This window comes from Nelumbo lutea, chromosome 5 (assembly GCF_056320005.1).
Source record: "Nelumbo lutea isolate HS-2025 chromosome 5, American lotus-T2T, whole genome shotgun sequence".
Lineage (NCBI taxonomy): Eukaryota > Viridiplantae > Streptophyta > Magnoliopsida > Proteales > Nelumbonaceae > Nelumbo > Nelumbo lutea.
In genome coordinates, this window is record NC_142688.1 from 25,683,395 (window position 1) to 25,707,647 (window position 24,253).

General features: G+C 36.7%; 2 protein-coding genes and 1 non-coding gene across 3 annotated transcripts; 1 reads left to right on the forward strand and 2 right to left on the reverse strand.

Annotated features, from left to right (window-relative positions):
* Positions 1 to 376: 376 nt before the first annotated feature.
* TRNAI-UAU (transfer RNA isoleucine (anticodon UAU)) lies at positions 377 to 448 on the forward strand. The gene has a single exon. It is a non-coding gene; the product is annotated as a tRNA-Ile (tRNA).
* A 4,836-nt stretch (positions 449 to 5,284) lies between these two features.
* On the reverse strand, positions 5,285 to 6,112 carry LOC148851146 (auxin-responsive protein SAUR23-like). The gene has a single exon (XM_088947050.1). It carries the CDS (start codon positions 5,796 to 5,798, stop codon positions 5,481 to 5,483), a length of 318 nt encoding a protein of 105 aa, XP_088803176.1. The 5' UTR covers positions 5,799 to 6,112; the 3' UTR covers positions 5,285 to 5,480.
* A 3,632-nt stretch (positions 6,113 to 9,744) lies between these two features.
* On the reverse strand, positions 9,745 to 10,044 carry LOC148851147 (auxin-responsive protein SAUR21-like). Its single transcript, XM_088945668.1, has one exon. The coding sequence runs from the start codon at positions 10,042 to 10,044 to the stop codon at positions 9,745 to 9,747; it is 300 nt and encodes a 99-aa protein (XP_088801794.1).
* Between the last annotated feature and the right edge of the window lie 14,209 nt (positions 10,045 to 24,253).

Consider the following 24,253-nt stretch of genomic DNA (forward strand, 5'->3'; position numbering starts at 1 on the left):
CTACATTTCTCTACCTTTTACTTCAAACCAAATATAACCTAATATGAAATGGATTACAATGAGATTTGAAGATTTACTCATCCAAAGAAGAAGGGACTCACTTAATTAAGAGTGTAACTCTCTCATTTCTCAAAAGAAATCTACTACAACTAGTTGTTAGAAGATCATTAAATTACTCATATAATTTTATATTTCTTGGACTATTATAATGGACTGCAACAAGTAGGACATCAAAAACACAAATTTCTTTTTTGTCTCTAATGGCAAATCAGCTGGCTTTGTTGAAGGGGTGATAGTTGGTTCTGGATAGAAGTAGTGATTGGCATCGTGTTACTTGGTTGGGATAAGTAGATGACAAACCATATTGGGATATATAGCCTCTATAGCTTAGTGGTAGAGCGTCAGTCTTATAAACTAAAGGTCTGTAATTCAATCCTGCATGGAGGCACTTGCCTTTTTCCTTTTTTCAGAGCTTTATCAAATAAAAATATATATATATATTGGGAAAAGGCGTAATGGACAGATCAAGGTTTCATTCAAGATAGTGATTTTGCAGTGGCTCTGTCATAGAAGTTGTTTAGTTGAATTGAAAATAAATGGTTTTCTTATAGATGAATTTCTAGGAAAACTATTTCATAGGACACTGATTTTTTGTTGTTCGGTTGAACATAAGGAAAAATATTTACATTTCTCAATGATTATAAGCCGGAATTGTTTGCATTCACTGACAATTGATTGGGAGAGTTGGAGACGCAAGGTGAAAGGCATTAAATTGGGGCTCCAGACTTGAAATTTGAAATGAGCTTATTCACTTTAAACCATGAAAATTCAATTTGGAAAACGATGTAAAAGTTTGAAAAAAAAGCAAGTCCTTGCCCAAGGAGGGAAATGACTTTTCACTTTGTTTCAATTGCAATCTCATTTCCACTAGTTCAAATCTATGGGAATGCAAATGATAAAATTACAAATATTAGTCCATTTCATGCGGAATTTTTGTTTATTTTTCTCCAGGTTTTATTTTATTTTAGCTACACTTCAGATAAACAATATAAAATAAAATCTATGATAAAATTCAACTCAAATTTGGATTCAACCCATTTGCACTCTCTTTTGTAGTTGTACAAATGAAATAACCAATGTTTTTGAGCTGTTATTGGCCCAGATGGTCGGACTGTTTGGCCTAAAAATCATCCAGGCAACTGGTTCTGTTTTACCCCAAACCCAGTCCTTGACCAAAATTGTTGAATTGATCAATAACCCGTTGACCCAAGCGGTCAAACCTTCAACTCATTCAACAGTTTTGATCATTTTTTATTTTAATTATTATTTTTTAATTTGTCTTGTCAAAACAGGATATCCATTTGTACCAGATGGTCAGACTATTGACCTGACAACCCATGGACAAAATGATTCTAGTTCTAGGTAGGTTTTTAAAACATTGCAAACAACACTGCAACCAAATGCAGTTGGAGGAATTATTTTTCCTGCATGCGAATGACAAAGTAAATATCAATTATTCATGGAAACTAATTTCTAAACTTTGTACTGTTCCCAAGCAAGGGCATACGTACTTATCCGGATATATTTTTACTTGAGTTATGGGAACGTTCTTAAGAATACGCTGTGTTTGGTTGCTGTGCAAATATTAATTGGGTGCAAAATTTGTATCTGGTTCAACTTTTCTTTCATTTGTTTGTAACCATAATTTGCATTTCTATCTGACATAAAATTTGTACTTTATCTCTTTTACACTCACTGACAGTGCAAATTTTACATCCAAAAGTTGAGGCAAAATTACACCACATTCCTCCTTACCTCAATTATTTTTCATGTAAATGGGAACCACATCAACCTTCCTACCGCCATTTTCTTTCATTTATTTGCACTCACTGACAATGCAAATTTTACATCCCAAAAATTGAGGCAAAATTGCACCACATTCCTCCTTACCTCAATTATTTTTCTTCCTATTTTCTTTTGTCATCAATAACCAAGCCTTGTCCCAACCATATGGCCATATGGGTTGGCTACATGAATCCTGTTTTGTCATTCAATGCTTTTTACCCATCACCTTTCAAAAGAACTTAAGAGCCCTTATCTTTTTTTCCTATTTTTCATCTTACAGATAAAGAAGACAAAGTCAACTCTCAAGTCTGAACTGAAGCAATAAACCAGAATTTAAACTCAACTCTTTTGCATTACCATGCATTTACACCGTTGCAAATAAAATTTGTACTCCAACCAAAGTGAGCATATTAGCATAGACTCAACTTTTCCTCTACTTACTTTCAATTAAAGTGAGCATATTAGCATAGACCGGCAGGCTGAACATTTGTGTACATAACGTCTTATCTTACTTTAACGAGGAGGTATAAATTAATTTTTATCAAACAACTGCAGAAAAAATTATAGGAACTTGCATATACTTCAGTGGAAGTTTCATCACGAAGTAGGAAAAGAGAATGAAGAACATCGAGGATATAGAAAATCAAGAATTTCAATTGAATGGTGCGTGTTTCGATGGGGAGAGTTACACCCTGATCATTTACAAAAATAAACATATGGAAGTCCCAATACCAAGTAGACACTGGGCACAAGAGATTAGTTTGAACTATCCCAATGTCTTCCCTTCCAGTACTGTAAGTACGATGCATTTATCTTATAGTACTAGAAACTAGAAAGGTTGCAAATTTGCAATCAGGATTAACCGTAAAACTGTGTCATTGTGAAACATCAACTGGGCTATGAGGCTCATTTTAATTTGTTTTTCCGGCCTTTCTACTTCCACAACCCTTGTCTATGTTGTAAGACATTAGACGTGAAGCAAGATCCATGAAGTCGTGCTCTTTGCAGGGAATTATGAGACCACCAACTGGTTGGTGAAACCCAAACTCTTCCTCCGCTCTAGCTAGCAAATGTTGGAACCAAGGATGCTTCAAGTAGGATATAGGGATGACGAATCGTTTCTTTTCCATCTCTCCAATGTACACCACGAACTAGCCTTTTGGAGCATTAGCCATTGGTGATGCCATTGGCAATTGTTTTCTTCTCATCATGAGAGATCCCAGGAGAAACCATATGGCATCAACCATCCTAGCCACATAGGCACCCATTGGTTTGGTTTGGTTTCTTTCCGTGACAACTTGAAAGCAATTAAGAAAGGCAAAGATATATATATATATATATTTCACAGATAAATCATGAAAAGCTAAGGAGATTGGAAGTTTGAAGTATACAGATTTGTGTTAGCATGTATATATAATTAGGAGACTTCGGAGATGAGAGAAAACCATGTGGATGGAAATCACTAAAACGTACATTTTGTTTGCGTATGGACTATGGGGGGGTCTTCTTCATCACTCTTCCGAGAGTCATGCATGCTTTGTGGAATTGCATGGTCTCCATTTTGTCTTACAAGTCAAGTGGCCGAGAATAGCGTCGAAGATTTGGAGGGATCTCATCCGGTGGAATGCCAGCTAATTGAACCCAACCGGTACAATCGTTGTACCCGGGGAATGACAATGAGGCTACTTTAGCAGCGTGACACACTGCTCAAACTGCGCGAGGCTGTCGTCTACATTATGACTTATGACCATGAACGCACTCTTGTGGAAGGGTGGTGTCATGCCATCTGCCACGCCTATATATAACTAAACTACTAGTAAGGAATTCGCACATGGCCTTGTCTTTATTTCATTTTCAACCATTTCAGTATGTTTTGACTGCAAAGAAATACCTGAGAAAATTTGGGACGATCGCCTTAGAAATGAATAGTCCACCACAGCAGATTGATTATTGATTTGGACATTTTACCTACTCATCCTATTTTGGACTCAACAATCTCTTCTACTTTAATTTCTAGTAAAATACTACCACATTAAGGCCCTTTTCTGGTTTCAATACTTCTTGGTGTGGTTATCACATTCTATCATCAGAATGGGATCCAACTTGTCATTTTTTATCTGTTCCCTCCAACCCCAAGTCCCTTTTTTCTCAAATTTTATTCGGATTTTTACATCTAAATCCTAAATTTTAAGCCCTAGACCTTAAAATTCATATTGAAAACGCAATGTGATTGGATGCATGTCCTCTGACTGGGCAAGAGCAAAGAATTACCCTTTGTTTTTTTCTTCTTCTTTTTTCTCTCCCTTTTGTTTTGGGATTAGATAAGAGTTACAGGGCCTACCAACACAGCTTGTACTTGAAAATTATTCTGTTCCAGCACCAACTTATTTGGAAAAAAATCTTGATAAAATACAGATAAAAAACCTTATAATTGTATATTTAAATGTTAGTGTTGTATGATTGGTACCATTCTATGATAAAAGGACATCCTTGAACTTTGAGTCATTAAATTAGGTTGAACTTTGTACACTTGGAAAACAGATTAGCTGAATTTAGTGACTCCATTATGGGCTGTGGCATATGAGAGGCGTGGGGATCGGAGTGGGGCGGAATGCTTGGTCCCACAGCTATTTAAGTTTTGCTAATCATTTCCATTAACTGAACTTGATGACTGTGTTACCACCTGTTGGACCAATCATAATGCCCCATGCCGAATCCAGATTTGCTCTCACAGAGCGACCTCGCCATGCATTCAACCGTGCATTGAGAATATTTTCTATACTTGATGTTACGTTGTCATTCTTAGGAATATGTTTCCAATGCATGGCTGTAATGTACTGTGAAGTCGGTGTGAGGTGCATTCTGTGAAGAACAAATCTGATTTCCCCATGCCAGTCTTAAAATGCATATGGTCTACAAACACTCAATTTCTCACTTCACATTTGTGGCTAGCATGGGGTGTAATGAATGGTCACACAATTTGGAACACAGCTATCAAGTTCAGCTAATCCTCTCTCATCTTGAGGCAATGCTTTGATTGGGATTCACGATTTAATGAAAATGATCCAAGGGATCTCTAAAAGAGAAAGTGGTCATTTTTATCAGACAAGTATGCAGGAAGCAAATGCTTTCTATTTGGCTGTGTTTAGTTTGCGGTGCTAATATGAACAGAATGCATGCAAATTTTGCACTCAGTTCAGTTTTGCATAAATTAAGTCGTTTGTAACACCTCCCTCCTATATCAATTGTATCACATAAAATGCATGGAAATTGCATTATATATCATGCTTCTTACTTTACTCCCAAATAAATAACCCTAGCTCCTATCTCTATTCTCTTTCATTTAGGACAAGTCAAAGAAACAAATTTGAATTCCCATGCATTTACACTAAAAATAAAAGTGAGCCTAAATTTGTATAAAGTAATTTTCTTTGTTACTCTTCCCACAGGTTTACAAAGCAATTACAAATTTAATCTCCTAAGGTGGAAACGGGAAAACGATCCTCTTCACAAAAAATTATGAACTTCACCCCCATGTCTTCCAAGGTTGAGGGTTTCTTCATTTTTCACTGTTCAGACTTTTCAGTTACCATGCATCCTTTTAGATTCTTCCTCAGGACATGTCTCATGATCTATTATGAGGCAGTCATGCGAGATGTAAGGTTGATGAAGGCAGCTTCTTCGCATGGAATTGTGAGACCACCCATTGGGTGATCGAACCCAAATTCTTCTTCAGCCTGACTTAGCAAATCCTGGAACAAAGGATGGTTCAAGTAGGATACTGGAATTACAAATCTCTTCTTCTGTGTCTCTCCAACATAAACCGCCAAGTGGCCTTTTGGGACATCTCTGATTGCCCCTGCTGGAAATTCATCTCCAGCAAGAAGACGGTGTAGTTTGAGAATCTGCTTGGCAGGAAGAACCATCGAAGGCAAGCGGATGCCCATGACCATCTTTAGAACAAAAAGCTAGACTGAAGGCCTACAAATGGAGTTATATTTGTTCAGTCGTATAAATGGGCCGGCAAATCAAGAATAGAAGTGTTTGCACTGAAAACAAAGTGGTTAAAGGCTAGCTGCATACAAGTATGTGATAAAGTTGGATCAGTTTGCAGGTATATTTATAGAGGGAGACTGCCTGCAGACTGGGAGAGGAATGTTCTATTCTATGGTCAATCTATATTCGAGTGTATGATCAAGAGAGACTCGCAACTATTTCAGCATATATGTAGATAGATCTAGCTACCTGGTTCAACTAAACTTTCTTCAGCTACCCCACATGTAAACACCTGCGGCTGCAATTACTATCAGAACTTCAAATATAAAGAGCTACTGCCCTTCATTATGAAAGCAAAAGAGTAAGGGATCCATGTGAATAGAATTGGATTATACACAAATGCAAGACGTCAAACACGTGAACATGTTTCAAGCTTTGGCCTTCTATTTGGAGTCAACAAATTGGAAAGGGAATTTGGATAAGAAGTAGTGGGATTGGATGCAGAGCTATCTCCATCACTCATCATGAGAGAGAGAGAGAGAGAAATCTTTTTTTTTTTTACTTTACCCCTGATTGATTGAGCATTTGAGCTGCAGGTTTTCAGATTACCTTGAATTACATGCGACGAGACTGCCTGAATGTTGTCTCGATTTCTCTCCCTTATTTATTTCTGGCTTCCCTTCCTGTTATCTATAATGCAAATACTTTTCTTAGCAAGATGCTCCATGGCAAGCCCAACGACATGAAATATTTGTTGTTTACTAAAATCTCTTAAAACAATGGTGCCACCTGCTGCAGTACTGCTCCATTACAAAGCACGTTTATTCTCGTTCCATCATAAATTGGAAGCTCCATTCTACCTGCCATGTTCTTCTTAGTTATAAAATAGAAGGAAAAAAAAATGGAAAGAAAAGAATACCTACGCAGGTTCAGTACGGATTGAAAATTCTGGATCACTGGTCAAACTTGTTTTTTACATATTTAAGGGAAGAAAAATGGAAAAAGAAGGAAAATATGGAACTCATACAGAGAGTAACAAATTTATTCATGAATAACAATTTAAATTCTTGGTCCAAAATGACAGGCGGAAGATTGAACCTGTTGTCAAATGAAGACTCCAAGAAAAACTTGACTTGACTCAGTAAAAACAAAAACTTATTTCAATTGAATTATTCCAATTTAAATTTCATGGGGGGAGTGGCATTCCCCAAAAAAAATATATAGAATATGATGCTAGGAAATATATGATTTAACATTTATGATCTGCAAAGGACCCAATGAAAGTATGTGATATAATATGGATAATGGATATTAAATACACAATTACAATAGATTTTTTTTCCTTTTTGTGCCGGAAATGATTATCGTAGTAGTTAATGTTAACTTCATAGTGCATACTAGGGGTGAGCAAATGGGTAGGTTTTACCTAGAACGGAATGGAATTGGCCTTGAGCCAACTCTACCCAATATGTTACAAGGTAGGATCTGGTATTAAATCTTGGAATCAATCTCTACCTAGGCCAGTTCTAGGGTCTTTGGGTTTACTCTACCTGAACCAATCCAATAAACCGGCCTTGATTGGCCTTGGAACTGACATTGGTGGAATCTACCTTGGAACTAAACTTGTTTTAAAATAGACCTTAAAATACTTTTGGGGATGTGAATATTTGAAGCCAAGCACTCATGGTTACAAAGTCCATGGTCACACTTGACCATTGAGTTACTTAAGTGGTTTGATCAATTATTTTCATTTTAATATTTGAATGTGTACAATAAGTAACGTATAAGGTAATATTTACAAAATTTAAATATAAATTATAAGTTTTGAATAATATAATGATAACCTACGTATTAAATTACTCAATTTAATCAATAAGATAATATAAATTTTAAATTATATATTACGTTTACTAAAAATCAAGTTTTCAAAGAACATACTTCCTTTTTGAAGGGGGATAGTAAAGAAATAAAAGGTCATACGGATAAACTTTGGAATTGACCCCATAACCAACCCTGGACTGACTTTTCCAGGTAGGTTCCAGTTCCAAAAACTTGGAACCAACCCTATAGGGTAGGTTCTAGATTCTGCCATGAAACAGAACTGACCCATGCTCACCCCTAGTACATATATATCCATTCTGAATTGGACCCAGTATGGTTTTCAAGAATGTAGGTTCAACTTAGGCTGAGCCAATTCTACTTGCCGGTCTAACATCCGACCTGATCTTTGGATGGAATAGCATTGCTGATTGTACTCGAGTCGAGGACCTCAGGCTAGGTAAGATGAAAGAGCCCAAAAGCAAACTTGGCTTTGTTGAGTTTGCATTGAGCTGTCGGGCATCTGAGGCTGCTCATCCAAAAACTTTAATTGAAGAGCGTAGAGAGAATTGATCACTTGATCAATATTATCTCCACAACTTTGACTGAAAAGGAGAAAGGATGGACTGCATTTGGGCAACCATGGTAATCTCCATGCTCCAGCCCAATCCAGATCTTTGGAATGGACAAGTCTTGACTTTTGAGCTTATTGCCCATACCATTATATCAACGTCTACTTGGCAGCGTTTTAAGACCTTGGTATCTAATTTTTCAAAAAGGGCACGTATAAGGCTTCATTTGTCATTTTTTAAGGACTTATCTCCTTTTTACATTAAAATTTCTCTATAAATACAGGATTTTTAACAGCAAAAAAGGAGACTTTTTTTCTACTAGTAAAATTTCTTATTCTATTAATAATTCAAAGTTTGTACATCAGAATAATATAGAACATGGTATCTTTCTGTTTTTCCAATATATACAAGTTTTATATGCTAAGAAGAAGTGATGCATACAAATTCTATTGATTATAAGTGTTGTGTCTTGGCTTGAATGGTACCCCAATGTAGTTGATCCACCTATGAGCCATCAAGAGAATGGTTCTTGAATTTCTTGACCAATCCTTCAGTATTCAGGCATACCAGTAAATGATTGCAATTGTGATGGATTGCTGATTCTAGTCCTTGAACTAGAACTCTAATTTCTACATCATTGCTCCCATTTGCCTTGCGTGCTATTCCTGACGCTTCCAGGATTGCTTTTTGATTTTAAACACTTGAGTACATATCCAGTCCCTACATGACCTGATCTTTCATCAAATAAGCCATCCATGTACGAGGTAAATGAGGGAGTGACAGGATTTGACCTTGTGTCGAGATACTCATTCTCTTCTTTTGCTATTTCTGAATATTCTTTAAAGATGTTGCAAGCTGATTCAATGATACTCAAAGGATATTTTTTTTCTTTTAAAAGATCCATTAATTGCTTGCTTCCCATAACTTGTATAGTATCACCTTAAAATAAGGAATGCCAAATGCAGCTTAAGAATAGTACAGAAGGTTTTTGCTCAAATGTATATAGAGTACTGTCTGATGTCTATCACAATACAGTCCTGCTGTGCTAGCTAGGTTATCACAATAAATGGAGGAAAATGCCTGTTATTATGGAAGATATTCAAGTTTCAGGCCGGGCCAGGTGGAGCGAGGGCTAATTGCCCTCAGGTGGCATTGCAAAGCCGGGTACTGCATGATCTCTTGGCTTCAGATTGGATTTCGATATCGAACACCATTGATTAAAAAAACATACAGCATTAAACTCAACTAATTAATTCACTAAAATGTATTAACTTTTTTTTTTGTAAGCATAATAGAGAAAAGAATAATTTCTTTTGAATGCTGCATTTACAGGAGAAAAGAGAAATTAACAAGGAAAGAACAAAATATTACAATGGCAACAGAAAAAAAAAATCCACTTTCCAGCAGATTAATTCGAAAGTGGTTTGTGGATGGGATGGTATGGAACGGAGATGAGCAACAGCCTAATTGTAGAGTAAATAGAATTATGCTCTAGATAGCAACCTAGCGGCAGCTATGAGGCATTGAGACGGGAAACTAGATCAACAAAATCATCTGCGTTGCATGGGATGATAAGACCACCACCCATTGGATGATCAAACCCAAACTCTTCGGCCGCCCAACTCAACAAGTCTTGGAACTGAGGATGCTTCAAGTAGGAAATAGGAACCACAAACCGCTTCTGTTCCTTCTCCCCTACGTAAACTGTGAAGTGTCCTTTTGGGACATTTACAGTGGTTGCTACCCGCGAGAGTAACCCTCTATCTTTTGTCTGTGGAAGAGGAGATAGCAGGCGGACAATTTGCTTCACCATCTCTGGCAAACGGATACCCATTAATTTTTCTCTTCTAGAGTATTACTTTGAAGCTAGCTTGATTCGTAACTGGCTCAACAGGGATCTTTCTTTTTGGGAATTAATTGAGCAAGTGAATCTGTGAATGTAAAGGGTCTAGTAGTTGCAACTATGATTCTCCCAGTTCCAGTGGGCTATATATAGAGGGGAGGGAGAGATTTTTTTTTTTTTTCTTTTTTTCTGAAAAAGTTTCGAGAGAGAGAGAGAGATGGATAATTAATAAGAAGGTTGGCGTGCTCGTATTACTGAATCATTCTAAATTCTACGATTGGATACAGAGTTTCTTGGTTGGGACCATATCAAACGTTAACAAACAAGCTGGCTTTGTTTTGTCGCGTACTGCCATGTGTTATTTGTGATTTTTCCTTTGAGCACATCACGGGGCTTAATGACTGAATTGAATTCCACTTTGCCCCAAAAAATATATATTGAATTCCACTTGAAATCATGGTCATGGATAACATATTTCAATTTTCTTCCTTTCTTTCGTTTTTTCTTTTTTTTGTTTAATTTGCTGGAATTATGCAAACGGGGCAGCCCATCCCATCACCGTAAATCCACACCATCGCCGTGCAGAAGGATTTGATTCCAGGTCTCTTGAACAACAAACCAGAAGCCACCATCAGTTTTCTATTTAAAGTCTTGCGATTTTTTTCTTTGTAATAAAAATCAGCTATTCCATTTGGAAACCGTGAAATCACGGGTAAGGCCTTCTTAAGTGAATTGAACTGGCCAACTGGGCTTCCGTTGTGTTTGCAATTACCGTACCAGGCCCAGCCATCTGACTGTATGTTTGATCTTTCAATCAGTAGCATGGCAATGCACATTGAGTGAGGCTGTGTACTGGTACCGGAAAATGAGAGACATTCCATGCACTGAAGTGGTCAAAATAATTACCACGTGGCAAATCAGAACCGTTAGCCTGAAACATTAATCCGAACTTTGCGTAATTTGCTCCTACATGGTCAGACGAAAGCCTCCGATTACCTCTTGATTTTGACGTGTAAACGCTAGGTTTTAAATCCTAAATCAAAAAGGTAATGCAATTGTCCACGTCAGACCACCTGATCATTTGGTCAAAGAGAAAACGGCAGTCAAAGATGACAGAAAATTGCGGAGAAAACTATTGTTGTTGGGACAAACTGGCTACAAATTTGAGTATTTAAAGATTAGTTGTCATCTTGGATTTATCTTACACTTTTCAACAATAATTCGTAATCGTAAATTGTAGCCTATAGGTTGTTAGCTTCTATGAAGAGGCCAACCAAGTATACCTAATTTCAGGTATTTCCCTTCTGTCCGGTACCCTTTCCTTTCTGTCTCTCTCTACATATATATACAAATGACAGTGTCAGCTATCTAAGGATAAGTGGGTTGGTTATCCTAATTCCTATGTGAATACAGAGGGTCAATTTCTATTCACACAGCCGCAGCCTGTATCTCTCACTCAAGAAAGAAAGAATAAATTTATATCTATATCAACGGCACTAATGGAGATTTCCTTAACCATTCTAATGTGCTATGGAGTTGCTTCATTCCGTTCTCAAAACTAGAGCAGACATCAAACTCAAAAGGGCCCATTTGCTATGTTTCTGCAATGTTCAACCACATGGTCCGGCCCAATTCGAAACACTAATATAATTTTATTACGAGCATGTCTGGAACCAATGTTGTTTTTCCAAAAATTCATGCCACATTGGCACCACATAAACTTATTCATAGGCCAGACTTTGGGTTCGATTTTACATTTCTTGGGTTTGGGCTTCTGGACAGATTCATTGGAATTTTGACAAAAGTCAAGCCCGAGCCCAGCCCAGCCCACTCTTCTTTTTTTGTGTTGCTCATTGCTAGACCCAATTCAACGACATTAGTTCCTACTCAAGGAAAAAAGTGCCCCTTTTTGTCTTAAAATCTGAAATAAAGAAGACAAGGGAAAAACCATCTGAAATGGGTAATTTAGGCATTTAATAGTGTAGCATTTTAGGGGCGTACTTTCCTTACCGAGTATGGGGTCATTAACTAGTTCAAATTTTAAGTGTGATTTCATGTTGATTTTTGCGGTTGTTAATTAATACTGTCTCAATGCTAGTAGCTATTATTAAGCCATGGTTTTTATTATAGAATATAGAGATCTAATTAATTGTTACTGGAAGACTGATTAAGGGTGAATGTAGGCAAGAAATGTTAGACCACTCAGGGTCTCGAGGATCCAAAAGGACTGATGCAGTGCAACAAGAAGATGAAAAAATAAAACAAGTAGAAGGAAGAAGTATCTATGAATGCGTTGTTACTTCCCTATGACAACAACAAAGAAGAAAAGCACACATTTTTAAAGTTGCAATTTAGTTAATAAAGCATGTTCTTCGAAATTGGAGAGATCAGTAGTACTGGGTTGCTACATATGTTGCGTTGCTAGAGAAAAGAAAAAGCTTCTCAAGGCTTGTAAGAGAGGAGAGGAGGCGATGCTTCTCTAAAAGTGTTGTATACTTTATTAACCTCTCAATATATAGGGATAGGCGGAAGTGGTACATTTTGCAGAGGTTGATTAATCCACAAGACATGTAATATAAACTATTTTCGTACCTGCACCAAATAATGGGGACTATCTTTTGGGGCTCAACTGCACTTAAATGTAATGGATTCACCTCAGCTAAACCTATAAAAATTGGACTGGGTATTGGTCCGACCCGATTCGATCCATTATTTATGAATCTATTATAGATGGACCGGATCCAATTCAATGCAATGAATACTTTGAATCATTCTGGACTAATCCAATTTAATGACTGGACCATCCAAACTCCAATCCAAACCTGATCCATTGACACCCGTTCTTTTATCTTACATCAATGGACTGGACATTGGTTCAATCCGATCCAGTACAATATAAATCCATTACAAATGGAATAGGTCCAATCTAATCTAATAATTATTTTGGACCATTAATTCTGGACCTGTTCAATCCCTTCAAATTGATTTTGATTCATACGGGTCCAACATAAACCTGGTCCATTGGCACCAATGAAAGTTGGGCTTCTAACGTGTTAGTAATAGAGATATTCAACATGGGCATTTAACTGCTTCCGGTCCATAACCCACATATGGGCCTAAATCCGAATAAAGGGCGAATCTATATGTCCTAAAAGTTGAACTTGGCGGTGTTCATTATTACAAGTGTAAACCAAACAAGACTCTTAAAGTTTGTTTCATTACATCACTTGTGTAATGGAAGTCTCCGAGTTTATGCAAAACTCAGTTCACCGCACTCTACCTTTGTAGAATCTTTTTTCAAATTCTAGTTTCATCTCCTTATTACAGCGTCAGCAATTATGATTTATGAGTGACCCTTATATAAAAACACCTTGAGGAATTAATATGATCAAGCATGGGCATTCTGTGACTATTTTACCACTGAAAATTTTACCATATACCCATAATACCTTTGTATATTTAAGTTTCTACAGCAGTTGGTTTTGGCAATTAGCAAACACCACCTTAGCTTTTGAAGTAATCTTTCACAGTCTCTATTGCAAAACAGAAAAAGAATGTATTTGCGATACACCTTCTTATGGCTAGAAATGGAGTCTTGTACAGATGAGCCAAATAGCAGGCTGCATATTTCATTAATTAGACCAAAATCAGGTCCACGCAAATTCATCCTAATAAATCTCATTTGATCTAGTTATGGTTCAACACGATTGTGGATCACTAGCTTTTTCATTCTTTCTTTCTATTTTGCGGAAGTAGTTTTTATTTACATTAAATCCATTAGTGAGAAGGATTATTCTTTACAGGGTTTGACCCGCTTATTGAATGCTTTTTTTTTTTTTTTGCTTGGGCGGTTTTGCATTTTGTCTGTATCTTTCTCTTCTTTTCAGGATTTATTTTATCTATTATCAAAAAAAAAATCTTTGCTAGGTATACATATTTTTGTTTCATTAGGAAGTAATAGAAGACAAGGGAAGAAATTAAGAAAATAAGGAGGAGAAATCGAACTCTATTTAATCATGCTAAATAGTTCTCTTTACAAGCTAGTAATGACAACAAGAAGAAAAACCCACTTTAATTACATGGGTTGGTAGGACTATATACAAAAACTTCAAAATTGGCCGGGGAGATTAGTTGAGATTTCTGAAGGGCCATCAATTTCTGTTTACAAATTTGCTGCTCCGTACGTACTCCATTGAGTAGCCATTCAAGTGAGAGGTCAGATGGATGAAGGCGTCTTCGTTGCAAGGAATAGTAAGACCACCCATTGGAGGATGAAAGCTAAATTCTTCCTCAGCCCGCTTCAACAAGTCATGGAATAAGGGATGCTTCAAGAGAGAAATCGGAACCACAAATCGCTTAGTCTGGTTCTCTCCAACGTAAACGGCAAAGTGACCCCTGGGAACATCCTTTGTTGTTATTTCTGCTGTCGACGATGATGATCGATGAAGACAACGATTGTTGTCTAGTGGGGTGAAGATACCTTTGTCGTCGAACCCGAAGAATATGTTTGGCATGAGCGATCATCTCTGGAAAACGAATGCCCATTTGCTGCTGCTTATAAATTGTATGGATCTTTAGGATAGAAGGAAGAAATTAAGCACAAGTGCCTGTACGTAAGAGGCTGGATTGTGACTACTTTCAAGGTCTAGAGGGGGGATCGATGCTGGTCAAGTAATGTTATATACATATTCTCTAGTGTAGGGAGGCATATATTGTGACATTAAAACCCACCACAAAAATTTTGGTACCTACAAACACGCAGTGTATCTCTCCTTCGATTCATGGTTGTGTTATTAGTTTGGAGCAGGTGATCAAGAACCCCAACTTCAAGTCCTGGATTAAGGAACGCCCGGCCCCTTTAGGTTAACAGTTCCTTGAGATTTAACTGACCTAACCTTGCTAACCTATATATGGTGAAGGCCAGGCCCTTGAGATTTAACTGACCTATCCTAGCTAAGTGAAGGCCAGGACGGATTTGGAAAAAGTTAATTTGCCTCAACCATAACCCTATCATAAGGCATCTCATCCCAAACACGAACTTATCAAATGATATATTATTTTATCTGATTTGACCGTATACGATCCTAACCAAATCCAACTTAACCCATCAACTGTAACCCTGTTCTCTTTTAGTGAAGATCATATTTAATTTATACAGTTACGTCATATGGTTCATCATGGGATAGCTATGTATAATGGGATGGACATCTCAAGATGCATCCATGTTTGTATCTAAGAAGATAGAAAGAGGAAATTGTAAAAGTGAATGGATCATGGATGTCATGGTGATGGACATGTCTCATGTCCAATTCATAGGAACCAATCGGTTCGTGTTATCTGAGTATTGTGTATATTCCAACCTGCAAAACTTGCATTAAGACAACGCAACAAGTATTCATGGCAATTCAGCTTCTTCATCTTGATAAGAAAACATATCTAAGTTCATACTTCATACTTTACCCATCTAGGGGAAATTAATGCATCGCCCGCTTAGTGGGACACCTTACTGATCAGCCACTGTTACTCAAACAGATGGCAATCTCTATCTCTCTCTCTCTGCTAGCTGTTTGTAGGTGACAGCATTATTTCATGTTTGTCCGTCATGCTCTAGATAGGTTAGACCCATGTTGATATAATGCTGTTGTAAGTTGAAGTAACTTGCAATTCAGATCTGTGGCTCGTTGTAATGATAGTCAAAAATTTAACTTTGGATTTTTTCGATTTTTATTTTTTCAATTTCATCCCAACGGAAAAGATTTTTTTTTTTTTTGCGTGTGTGTATAATAGATCAAGATATATATTGTGCTTGACAAAAATTCGTATCGTAGCACTTAATAAATTTACCATGGGCAGAATGAAATTGAATACGACATATATGAATGAAGTTGCAAGAATACTCCGAAGAAAAACTATCAATAACCTCTGTAAAGAGAATAAAGATTTAGGATTTAGAGTGCATGCATTTTTCCTCAACACTACCCCTGATTGTTAAACGAAAAAGAATGGAATAAAGGGTTTATTTACTCCTGGGTCTTGAAGAACGCCTAGATATTGAGTCTTTTAAATTGTTTATGTAATTTGAATATATATTTAGTACCTTCTTCTCATTTTTTGTACGTGACGGCGGCCCAACACTAGTGTTGTGTCATGCATTACCCAAAAACCGGTGTGGTTTGAGTACAAGTCCGGGCGGCATATATCTAACCCTGAGGTGTAAGTATTGTAACATGACATAATTCTATGATCAATCACCAACTATCGAAATAAGCCACTTTTTCAATACCATAGAATTTGTGATTCTTTGAACTGAAAACAAGTTGTATGTATTGAGAACAAAATGGGAGTATCTTCTTCAATGGAAATAGTGTTGCAGAGGGCATGACCTCACATACACAAATTCATCAAGGTTTGGAGACTAATAAATGGTTCGTGTTCTTTCTAAAGTGCAACGTAACTGGTGAGTTCTTGTCCTATTACTCCCGACAGAGAGCAACTTACATAAATATAAATAGGACCCACTTGAAAATTGAAATAAATAAATAAATAAACGTCCTGCATTTTGATCAATCATCATACTTGGGCATTCTTCATCTTGGTAACAGAACATGTCAAGGTTCATGTGTCGCAATGTATAATGCAGGCCGGGTGGGGTCTTGAGTATTGAGTAAAAAGTTGATTGAAGTGACAAAACAATCTCTCTCTCTCTCATACGTACGTACAGAGGAGTATTGCTGTTGAGGTCATGGAGACAAAAGGGACCCTTACTGAACGTGGAAGGAAGTCGTGAGTGAAATCAGTGGTGCAATTTGGCATCTTAAAACTGCTAGCGATCTTTCTGGAAATGTTTGCTCAGGGCCTAGCTCCAACTCTCACATCAATGTCATGATTATAAGATAATGAAAATGACAAAGCCATGCATCTAAAGATTGCAACACATTTGATTTGGGTTTGATTTTGCTCACGTATCTTTCTAAACCATACCCTTAATTAGTCTTTAAGATTTTGCTAATACTTGATGAATGAACTACTCATGTATCTAATATATTAACTTTCGGAGAGTTTTGTTGGTCAGGCCGACTATGCTAATTATCAATTACAGTGGCTCTGTAGAACTGATTTATTGGTCTAAGCCATTCTTTAAACCTTAAAGGGTGTAAATCAACTTGAATCACATTAATTGCATGCATATACCATGGATTGAACTGAACTGGGCAATACCACAATTTCTCGTCCATAGTTTCATAGATCAGTGTATAGTCTATAGTGGATTGAATGATTGTTAAACCATGTTGTGGTTTCATCCATCCACACAGTATAGTGGGCCCAGTAATTTGAAACACACCACATGACATAAAATCACTCTACCTACCCAAAACCCTAAATTGGTAACTTGGCAATTGATATGGGTCTTGTAATGAAGGAGGCCCAAAATTTGTGAGGTGTAGAACAGAACAGATATGCATGATTTTTCTTCTAAGAAACGTTTTTTTTTTTTCAAAGGGAATATCACAAAATGTATATGCTCAAATGTCAGTTTGCCATGTGCGTTATATGGGGCCAAGAACACATGAATTTGGATAAAGTCCGGATCAAGTAGGTACATGGTTGTAAGCACGTTAAATGAGTATTTCTTTTTTACATCTGTCCCTTAAAATATCTCAAACCTATACTTGAAAATATTAAAGACAATTTTTAACAATTACTAGAATATTTATAAAGTGCTCACTGAATATGCTTCCTATATTGTGCTTACTGAATTCCCACCAATTTAAATCTACTTCCCTTCTTAAAGGATACTACAGCCACATATCGGGAGCATCTCTCCATAAACAGATCAGGTTTCATAACAAGCACATGCATGTAGCTCCATCTTCCTTGTATTATTAATTAGTTTGGTCGCAAGGGGTGACTAAATGGCTAAGTTCTATTTGAAACCATTTAGAATCAACTTCAAATCATTCTTAGTAAGGTTAGCTTTCGAATAACGTTAATTTGACCTTGGTAAAGTTGGTTTTAATAAGTTTTGAGATAGGGTTTGGTTCCATAATATTTCTGGGATCTCTCAACACAAGCCATGTACAGTTCTAGGGTCTGGGTGTTTATCTTAACTGACTGACCCCTCAACATACGCCAGTTCTAGAGTCTGGGTGTTTCTCCTAGCTGAATCTACCTAGAGAACTGGCCTTGATTGGCCTTGGTGAAATCAGCCTGCCGAACTTAGCATATGGGTTTAAATGATGGATTATGTATTAATCATATTGTATTATTTGAAGTGGTTTTGAATTATATTGTATTTGTATCTATATTGCATTTAATCTAATTGTGGAATGTGTGTAAAAATTGGATTATGGATTAATAATGAGCATGCCATATTATTTAGGTTGTCTATGAATTATGTTTAATTTTCTTCGAGATTGAATTACTATATAGATTTCAAATATGGAATATTTATGGTATATGATTTTCTAAGATCAAAGCTTTGAAAGAGAAAAATAAAAATAAAAAACAGATAGTGCACTTCAGGCTATATATGAAATTAAATGCCTACAAAATTCAAACCAGGATGGCAGGATACAATCATTCTAATTAATTTCTCCATCACTTTCTGCATACTAAATTTGCTGCTATTATTCATTAGCATTCCAAGTAATTAAGAAGAGGCATCAATTAGGAATGGCAATGGGGCAGGTTCAGGGTGGGGATCACATTTCTCATTCTCGACCCAGACCCCAAAATCACCCCCCATTCCTGTTCCTGATCCCTGTCAGGAAAAGAAATCTCCCTCCATCCCCAATCTCAATGGGCATGAATTCCCCGTTGAAAACCCGAATCCCCAAAAAAACTGATATTTCCTTCAATTCCATGCTGTCGTACCCAAAAGAAGAACTACAGTGGAAAAGAACTATAGGACTAGAGAAAGATTCCACACAACCCCACCATTGCTAAATTTAACAGTAAATTGCAAAAAATGCTTAAATTCGAACTGGGTTTCTTCTAAAATAACTTAGTTCTCCAATTTCATTACCAGAATCTCTTCTTCCCCAGAATCCAAGGTAAAAACCCCCTTTAGAAATCAATTTTAACCGAAACTGGTGTTTTAAATGAAAGGGGCATGAAGAAAAATCTAGAAGAACTAAAGTAGGTTTCAGGCAAGTCCTTAACTAAAAGCTGAAACTGCTGTTTTCTCCACCATGAATTAACAAATACAATTAAATAAGCTTCAATTCTGTAACAGTAATCTAATCAAAACAAAACCCCTTAGAACATCTATTTTTCATTATGGGGTGAGAATGAACGTGAACGCCACGAGCCAACCCAACAAAGCATGACAGAAAAGTCTTAAAAAAGAAGAAAAGAAAGAAAGAATTAGATCTAAAAACAGAACATATGTACTTTCTTGTTTGAAGAACTTAGTTTTAGTTCTTTCTTCTTTGAGTATCTCTCAATCTCTATCCTCTGTGATACTCGAGGGTAGCTTGGTAGTTAGTGATGATAGACGTTTGATGTCCGACGGGAGAGTGGCGACAGCGACAGTGATCGACGAAGACGAAGGAATATGAAGACTAGGGTTCGCGATTCACTTCAGCGTTCTCTGTCTATCGAATTTCGTGTGTTTGTGTTTTTTAAGTTTTAATCTTTAAAAATAAATGAATAATAAATATTATATAAATAATATTATATATTATATTATATCTAATTATATATTTATTAATAGGGGGCGAGTCGGGGCGGGGATTGCATTCCCCATCCCCAAACCCGATCAGGGATTCAGGGATAGTCCCATCTCCAACCCCGCCAAAGTACCCCGTCCCCGTCAGGTCGGGGAGCCTGGGTACCCGTCCGGGACAGGAAAAATTGCCACCCCTAGCACCAATTGATCAATGTACCTTCGTTACACGGAATCCTGCTGATTAATTAGTAGGACTGTACATGGGTTGGTTCGGTTCAGTTGCATATATTTTTTTCAACTGAACCAAACCACTTAGGCTGAAGTTTCAGCCAACTGAAACCGATCGATTGAGTTTAAAAATAGGCCTGCTTTCTGAACAGTCGGGTTTGTCAGTTTGGTCGGTTTAAATCCAACCTTCAAAAACTTGAAACTCAGAGGGATGAAGCAATATTCACAAGTACAGTTTGAATAACTTTTCAGAGTTCAAAATGTACTGTTTTATTTCTTACAAAGTTAGACTTTAAAGAGTTTCCTAGTCTTTTTTATCAGGTTATTAATGTTCAATCTTCAAAAAACGAGTGAAAAATATATTTTGAATGAATAATGACTTCTTTTCTAAAAACTATAAAGGAAATTTTGGAAAATAAAACTTTTATATAAATTTTAACTTTTTTTTTAAATTAGAAATAAGGATAAATTAGAAATTTGAGAATTTTAAACCTTGGAAATTGAATATTTTCCTTTTTTAACTCAGTCGGTTTGGTTCGCATTATTTTTAATTTACAAATACATAAACCAAAACTGAACCGGTCAACCGAAACTGAACCGATATATCAGAAAAGCCCTTAATCGTTGTTTCAGTTGTAGACAACCCAATGGGGGTGGGTGATTAGTAGATTTCATAAATACTTGCAAATCAACACAGCTTATTCGAAACCCTGATTCCTCCACGGCTACAAATTTCATAAATATTTGGACCTTGCTTTCAATTCTCCCGAACTTGCACACTAATGTTGCTCCCATTGAGCTTCAGAAATGGAACCACCTCCCTTTCAATGGCCACCTCGATCAAGCTGATGCCAGAGGATTATAGGACGTGAAACGTGTTGGCATGCAATAGCTTGAGGCCATCCGCATATTGAAGGATTATGGATTCCATCCGCTGAGGAACATTTACTTACCTTTTATCCCGGATGAGGAAACCGGAGGTCATGATTCTTGCCAAGTGAATTTCTTTTATTAAAGCATATATGCCAAGTGAATTTCATTCTTTTTTCCTCTGGATTTGACTATGATATGAAAAAGATATGATATCTGATAAATTTCTGACCAGTCAATTTGGAATCATAAACATGATAGTTAATTAAGGGTTATTTAACAAAATTCATGGGTAGGTTTTAATTGATCAAAACTCTTCCAATACCAAATCTTTTTTGCATCATAGATTTTCCTTTTTCCTCTTCTTTAAGTGATATTAATTTAAATATTCAATTGCACTACTTATTGTCTCTTTGGTTTTTTTACATAAGGTAAAATTTTGTGGCACCAATCATCATTATTGATCATCTTGATGGGACCGGGTGAGCAATTCTTCCTCAACCAAAAATGAGTAATGGATTTCTACCAAGAGCGGCTTTCAACCAGAAAGTCTTCTGTAGTAACGTGTATTTTATTTTAGTACCCGAGGGCATTTGATTTCAATTCCCATTTTACAAAAGAGTAAAACAGGTATGTTGGAAAAAGAATATATTCATCGATTTAACATGTTTTTGTCTTCTGAGTGGTGTAAGCATCCAAAGGGTCTACCGGATGGAAAGAATCAAAACAAACCCCAAGTACAAGAAGGCTGTTATTGATGGTGGCAAGTCGGATGGCGTGCCCGACCTGGAATGGCGGGAGACCGAGACTACCACCATTGCCCATTACCCGAACTGCTGCGGAAACGGTGTGGATTCGGCGTGGGCAAGCCGAAACGAAGCGACGCTGGCTCCATACGGAGGGAAACCTGGTGGAGGGGCAGGCTCCAGAAGGAAGGTTTTTGTTGAGTTTTTTAAAAATTTAGGGAAGGTTTTTGTCAAAGTGAAACTACAGAAAAGGTTTTTATGATTGTCAGAAACTTCAAATATTAAATACATGCAACTACCAACCCACCTTACAAATATTAAACAAAAATGTAACTATTTTGCATGCAATTAACTGATTAAGTATGGTCCAATCCTAGATAAATGGGAACTAAGCTCACAAATTAATTTCTAATGTTATATATTTCCTCCTCCTCTTCTTGCATCAATCCACTCATGCACCATTCAGATTGATGAATTGAAATTTTGAAATCGCCCTTACCTAATGGAATTATATGACCACCCATTGGATGCTCAAACTAAACTCTTCCTCGGCTTGATTCAGCAATTCTTGGTAGGGGTGCAACTGAGCAGGCTCCACCTGAGTCTGGACCCAGCTTGCCATATTACGTGGATTGAGCTGGGATTTTCGATCCTTAGGCTAGCCATGGACCCAAAAGTTTGGCCTTTTTTTATTTTTCAAGCCAATCACACACACACACACAGGCTGATTAACCAACCCAATCTTGGCCTAGGCCTGAGCTCAACCCAAATGCATCGAATTTCAATTCAGGCTGGGTCCAAGTTGAATAGTTTGGACTTGACCTCGGGCTTGGGCTAGGCTTGGGTCTGGGTCAAGCTTAAACATCGCCCAGCCTACTCGACTTGCACCCCTAGTTCTCGAAAGGATGGTTCAATTAGTGTATGGGAATTGTGAAATGCTTCTTCTCTCTATTGGAGATGCAATAGAATTTAAATTAAACTAAAACTCTATTTAAAAATAGAAAATATTATAAAAACCTAATTAGGTTTTCTAATAATCATCTTAACCTCCCCTATATATGTTTTGACTTTAACACTCCTATATTGTTTTGGAAAAAGGTGCAGTCTCTTAGCATTCAAAAATAGAAAATGTTGATGTAATGCACTAATTTTATCTAAATACCAAATTTACCCTTAGCCAATTTTATTCAAACCAAAAAATAATTCTACCCAAAAATAACACAAAAATAATTAGAAACCATAAAATTTTAAAATTTAATAAAAAATTAAACATTAAGATACAAAAAATAATACAGATTTATCTAGAGAGCATACAAAATTAACCACTCTCACTAAAGTGCAACTTGAATTGTGATCGAATAAAATAGACATAACCCAAAAAAATATGCCTGAATTGGACTTAGATGAATACTGTTTAATTGAAAATGCCAAAGCTCCTTCCTTAATTTTTCTTAATAAAACCCATGCATCACATTCAGGTACCAAGTAGTAAAGTTTTGTGGTTGAGAAAAAAGGATGTGATGTGATATGAGAAGCTAAACTCAAGGCTTGACGGATAGAAAAAAAAAAAAAAGTAAAAGGAACAACTAATTAAGGAAGAAATCATGGGTTGACTGTATTGCCCACAATATGAGATTATGTTAGGAATGGCAACGGGGTGGGTTCGGGGCGGGGATTATATTCCCCATCCGTGTCTTCGATCCTCATTAGGGAAAGAAATCCCCCTCCATCCCCGATGCCGATGGGGATGAATTCCCCGATGGAGATTCAAATCACCAAGGATTTAGCCATTAACAAAGAAAAAATGTTGAAAACATAAACAGAAAAGAAAATAGAAATACAAGGATTTAGCCATTAACAAAGTAGTCAAATCATGTATAAGGAATGTAAAAATAATAAGAGAAAGCTTACACCTATTTGAGTTGCCAAACTCCAAATTTCTTGAACAGATTACAAAAGTAATTAGGTGCCATTGAGGTGCATGGATAACAATTACAACGAAACCAGCAATGCACATCACACAGCCCAGGATCCCCAGTTTGTGTAATCTCTCCTTCAAGATAAAATGAGCCAACACAGCATAGTCCATGCCATCCAAACCATCATAAACAGTCACTGAAATTCCCTCTTATGTAGAAAACATTGAGTTAACACTGAAATAAAGATAGAACACAAGGACGGTGATTACCTGACAATTATACTTAATGCACCAAGGGGGTAACAAGAACAGCTGGAGCAAATGCATATGCAACAAAATTTGCAACTTTTCCCACGATCACTAAACCAGCAAGAGATGGGAAAAAAGTATTATAATTGCAGACATTCAGTAAGAGAAACGAAGAGAATGCTGAACAATAGTTTGATTTCTGAATGCACCAACCATGAAAAAAATAGGAAAAAAATATCAACCTACAAATGGTGCTAGACGTGTTGTTAGTTTGTGCCTTGTTTCATGAAAATATGACATTTACTACCCTTGAGTTCCTTTAAGAACAAAAAGATGCAGCAAAGATGATGATAATAATAATAATAATAATAATTATGGTTCCATCAAATTTCTCGGTACAAAATCCTAAAAGGAAGCTCTAAAAGGCTCAAAGACTAGAAATTTGAAAGAATAGATATAATCTTACAAAGTAGGCAAGACATATCTTGCAGAGTTTGT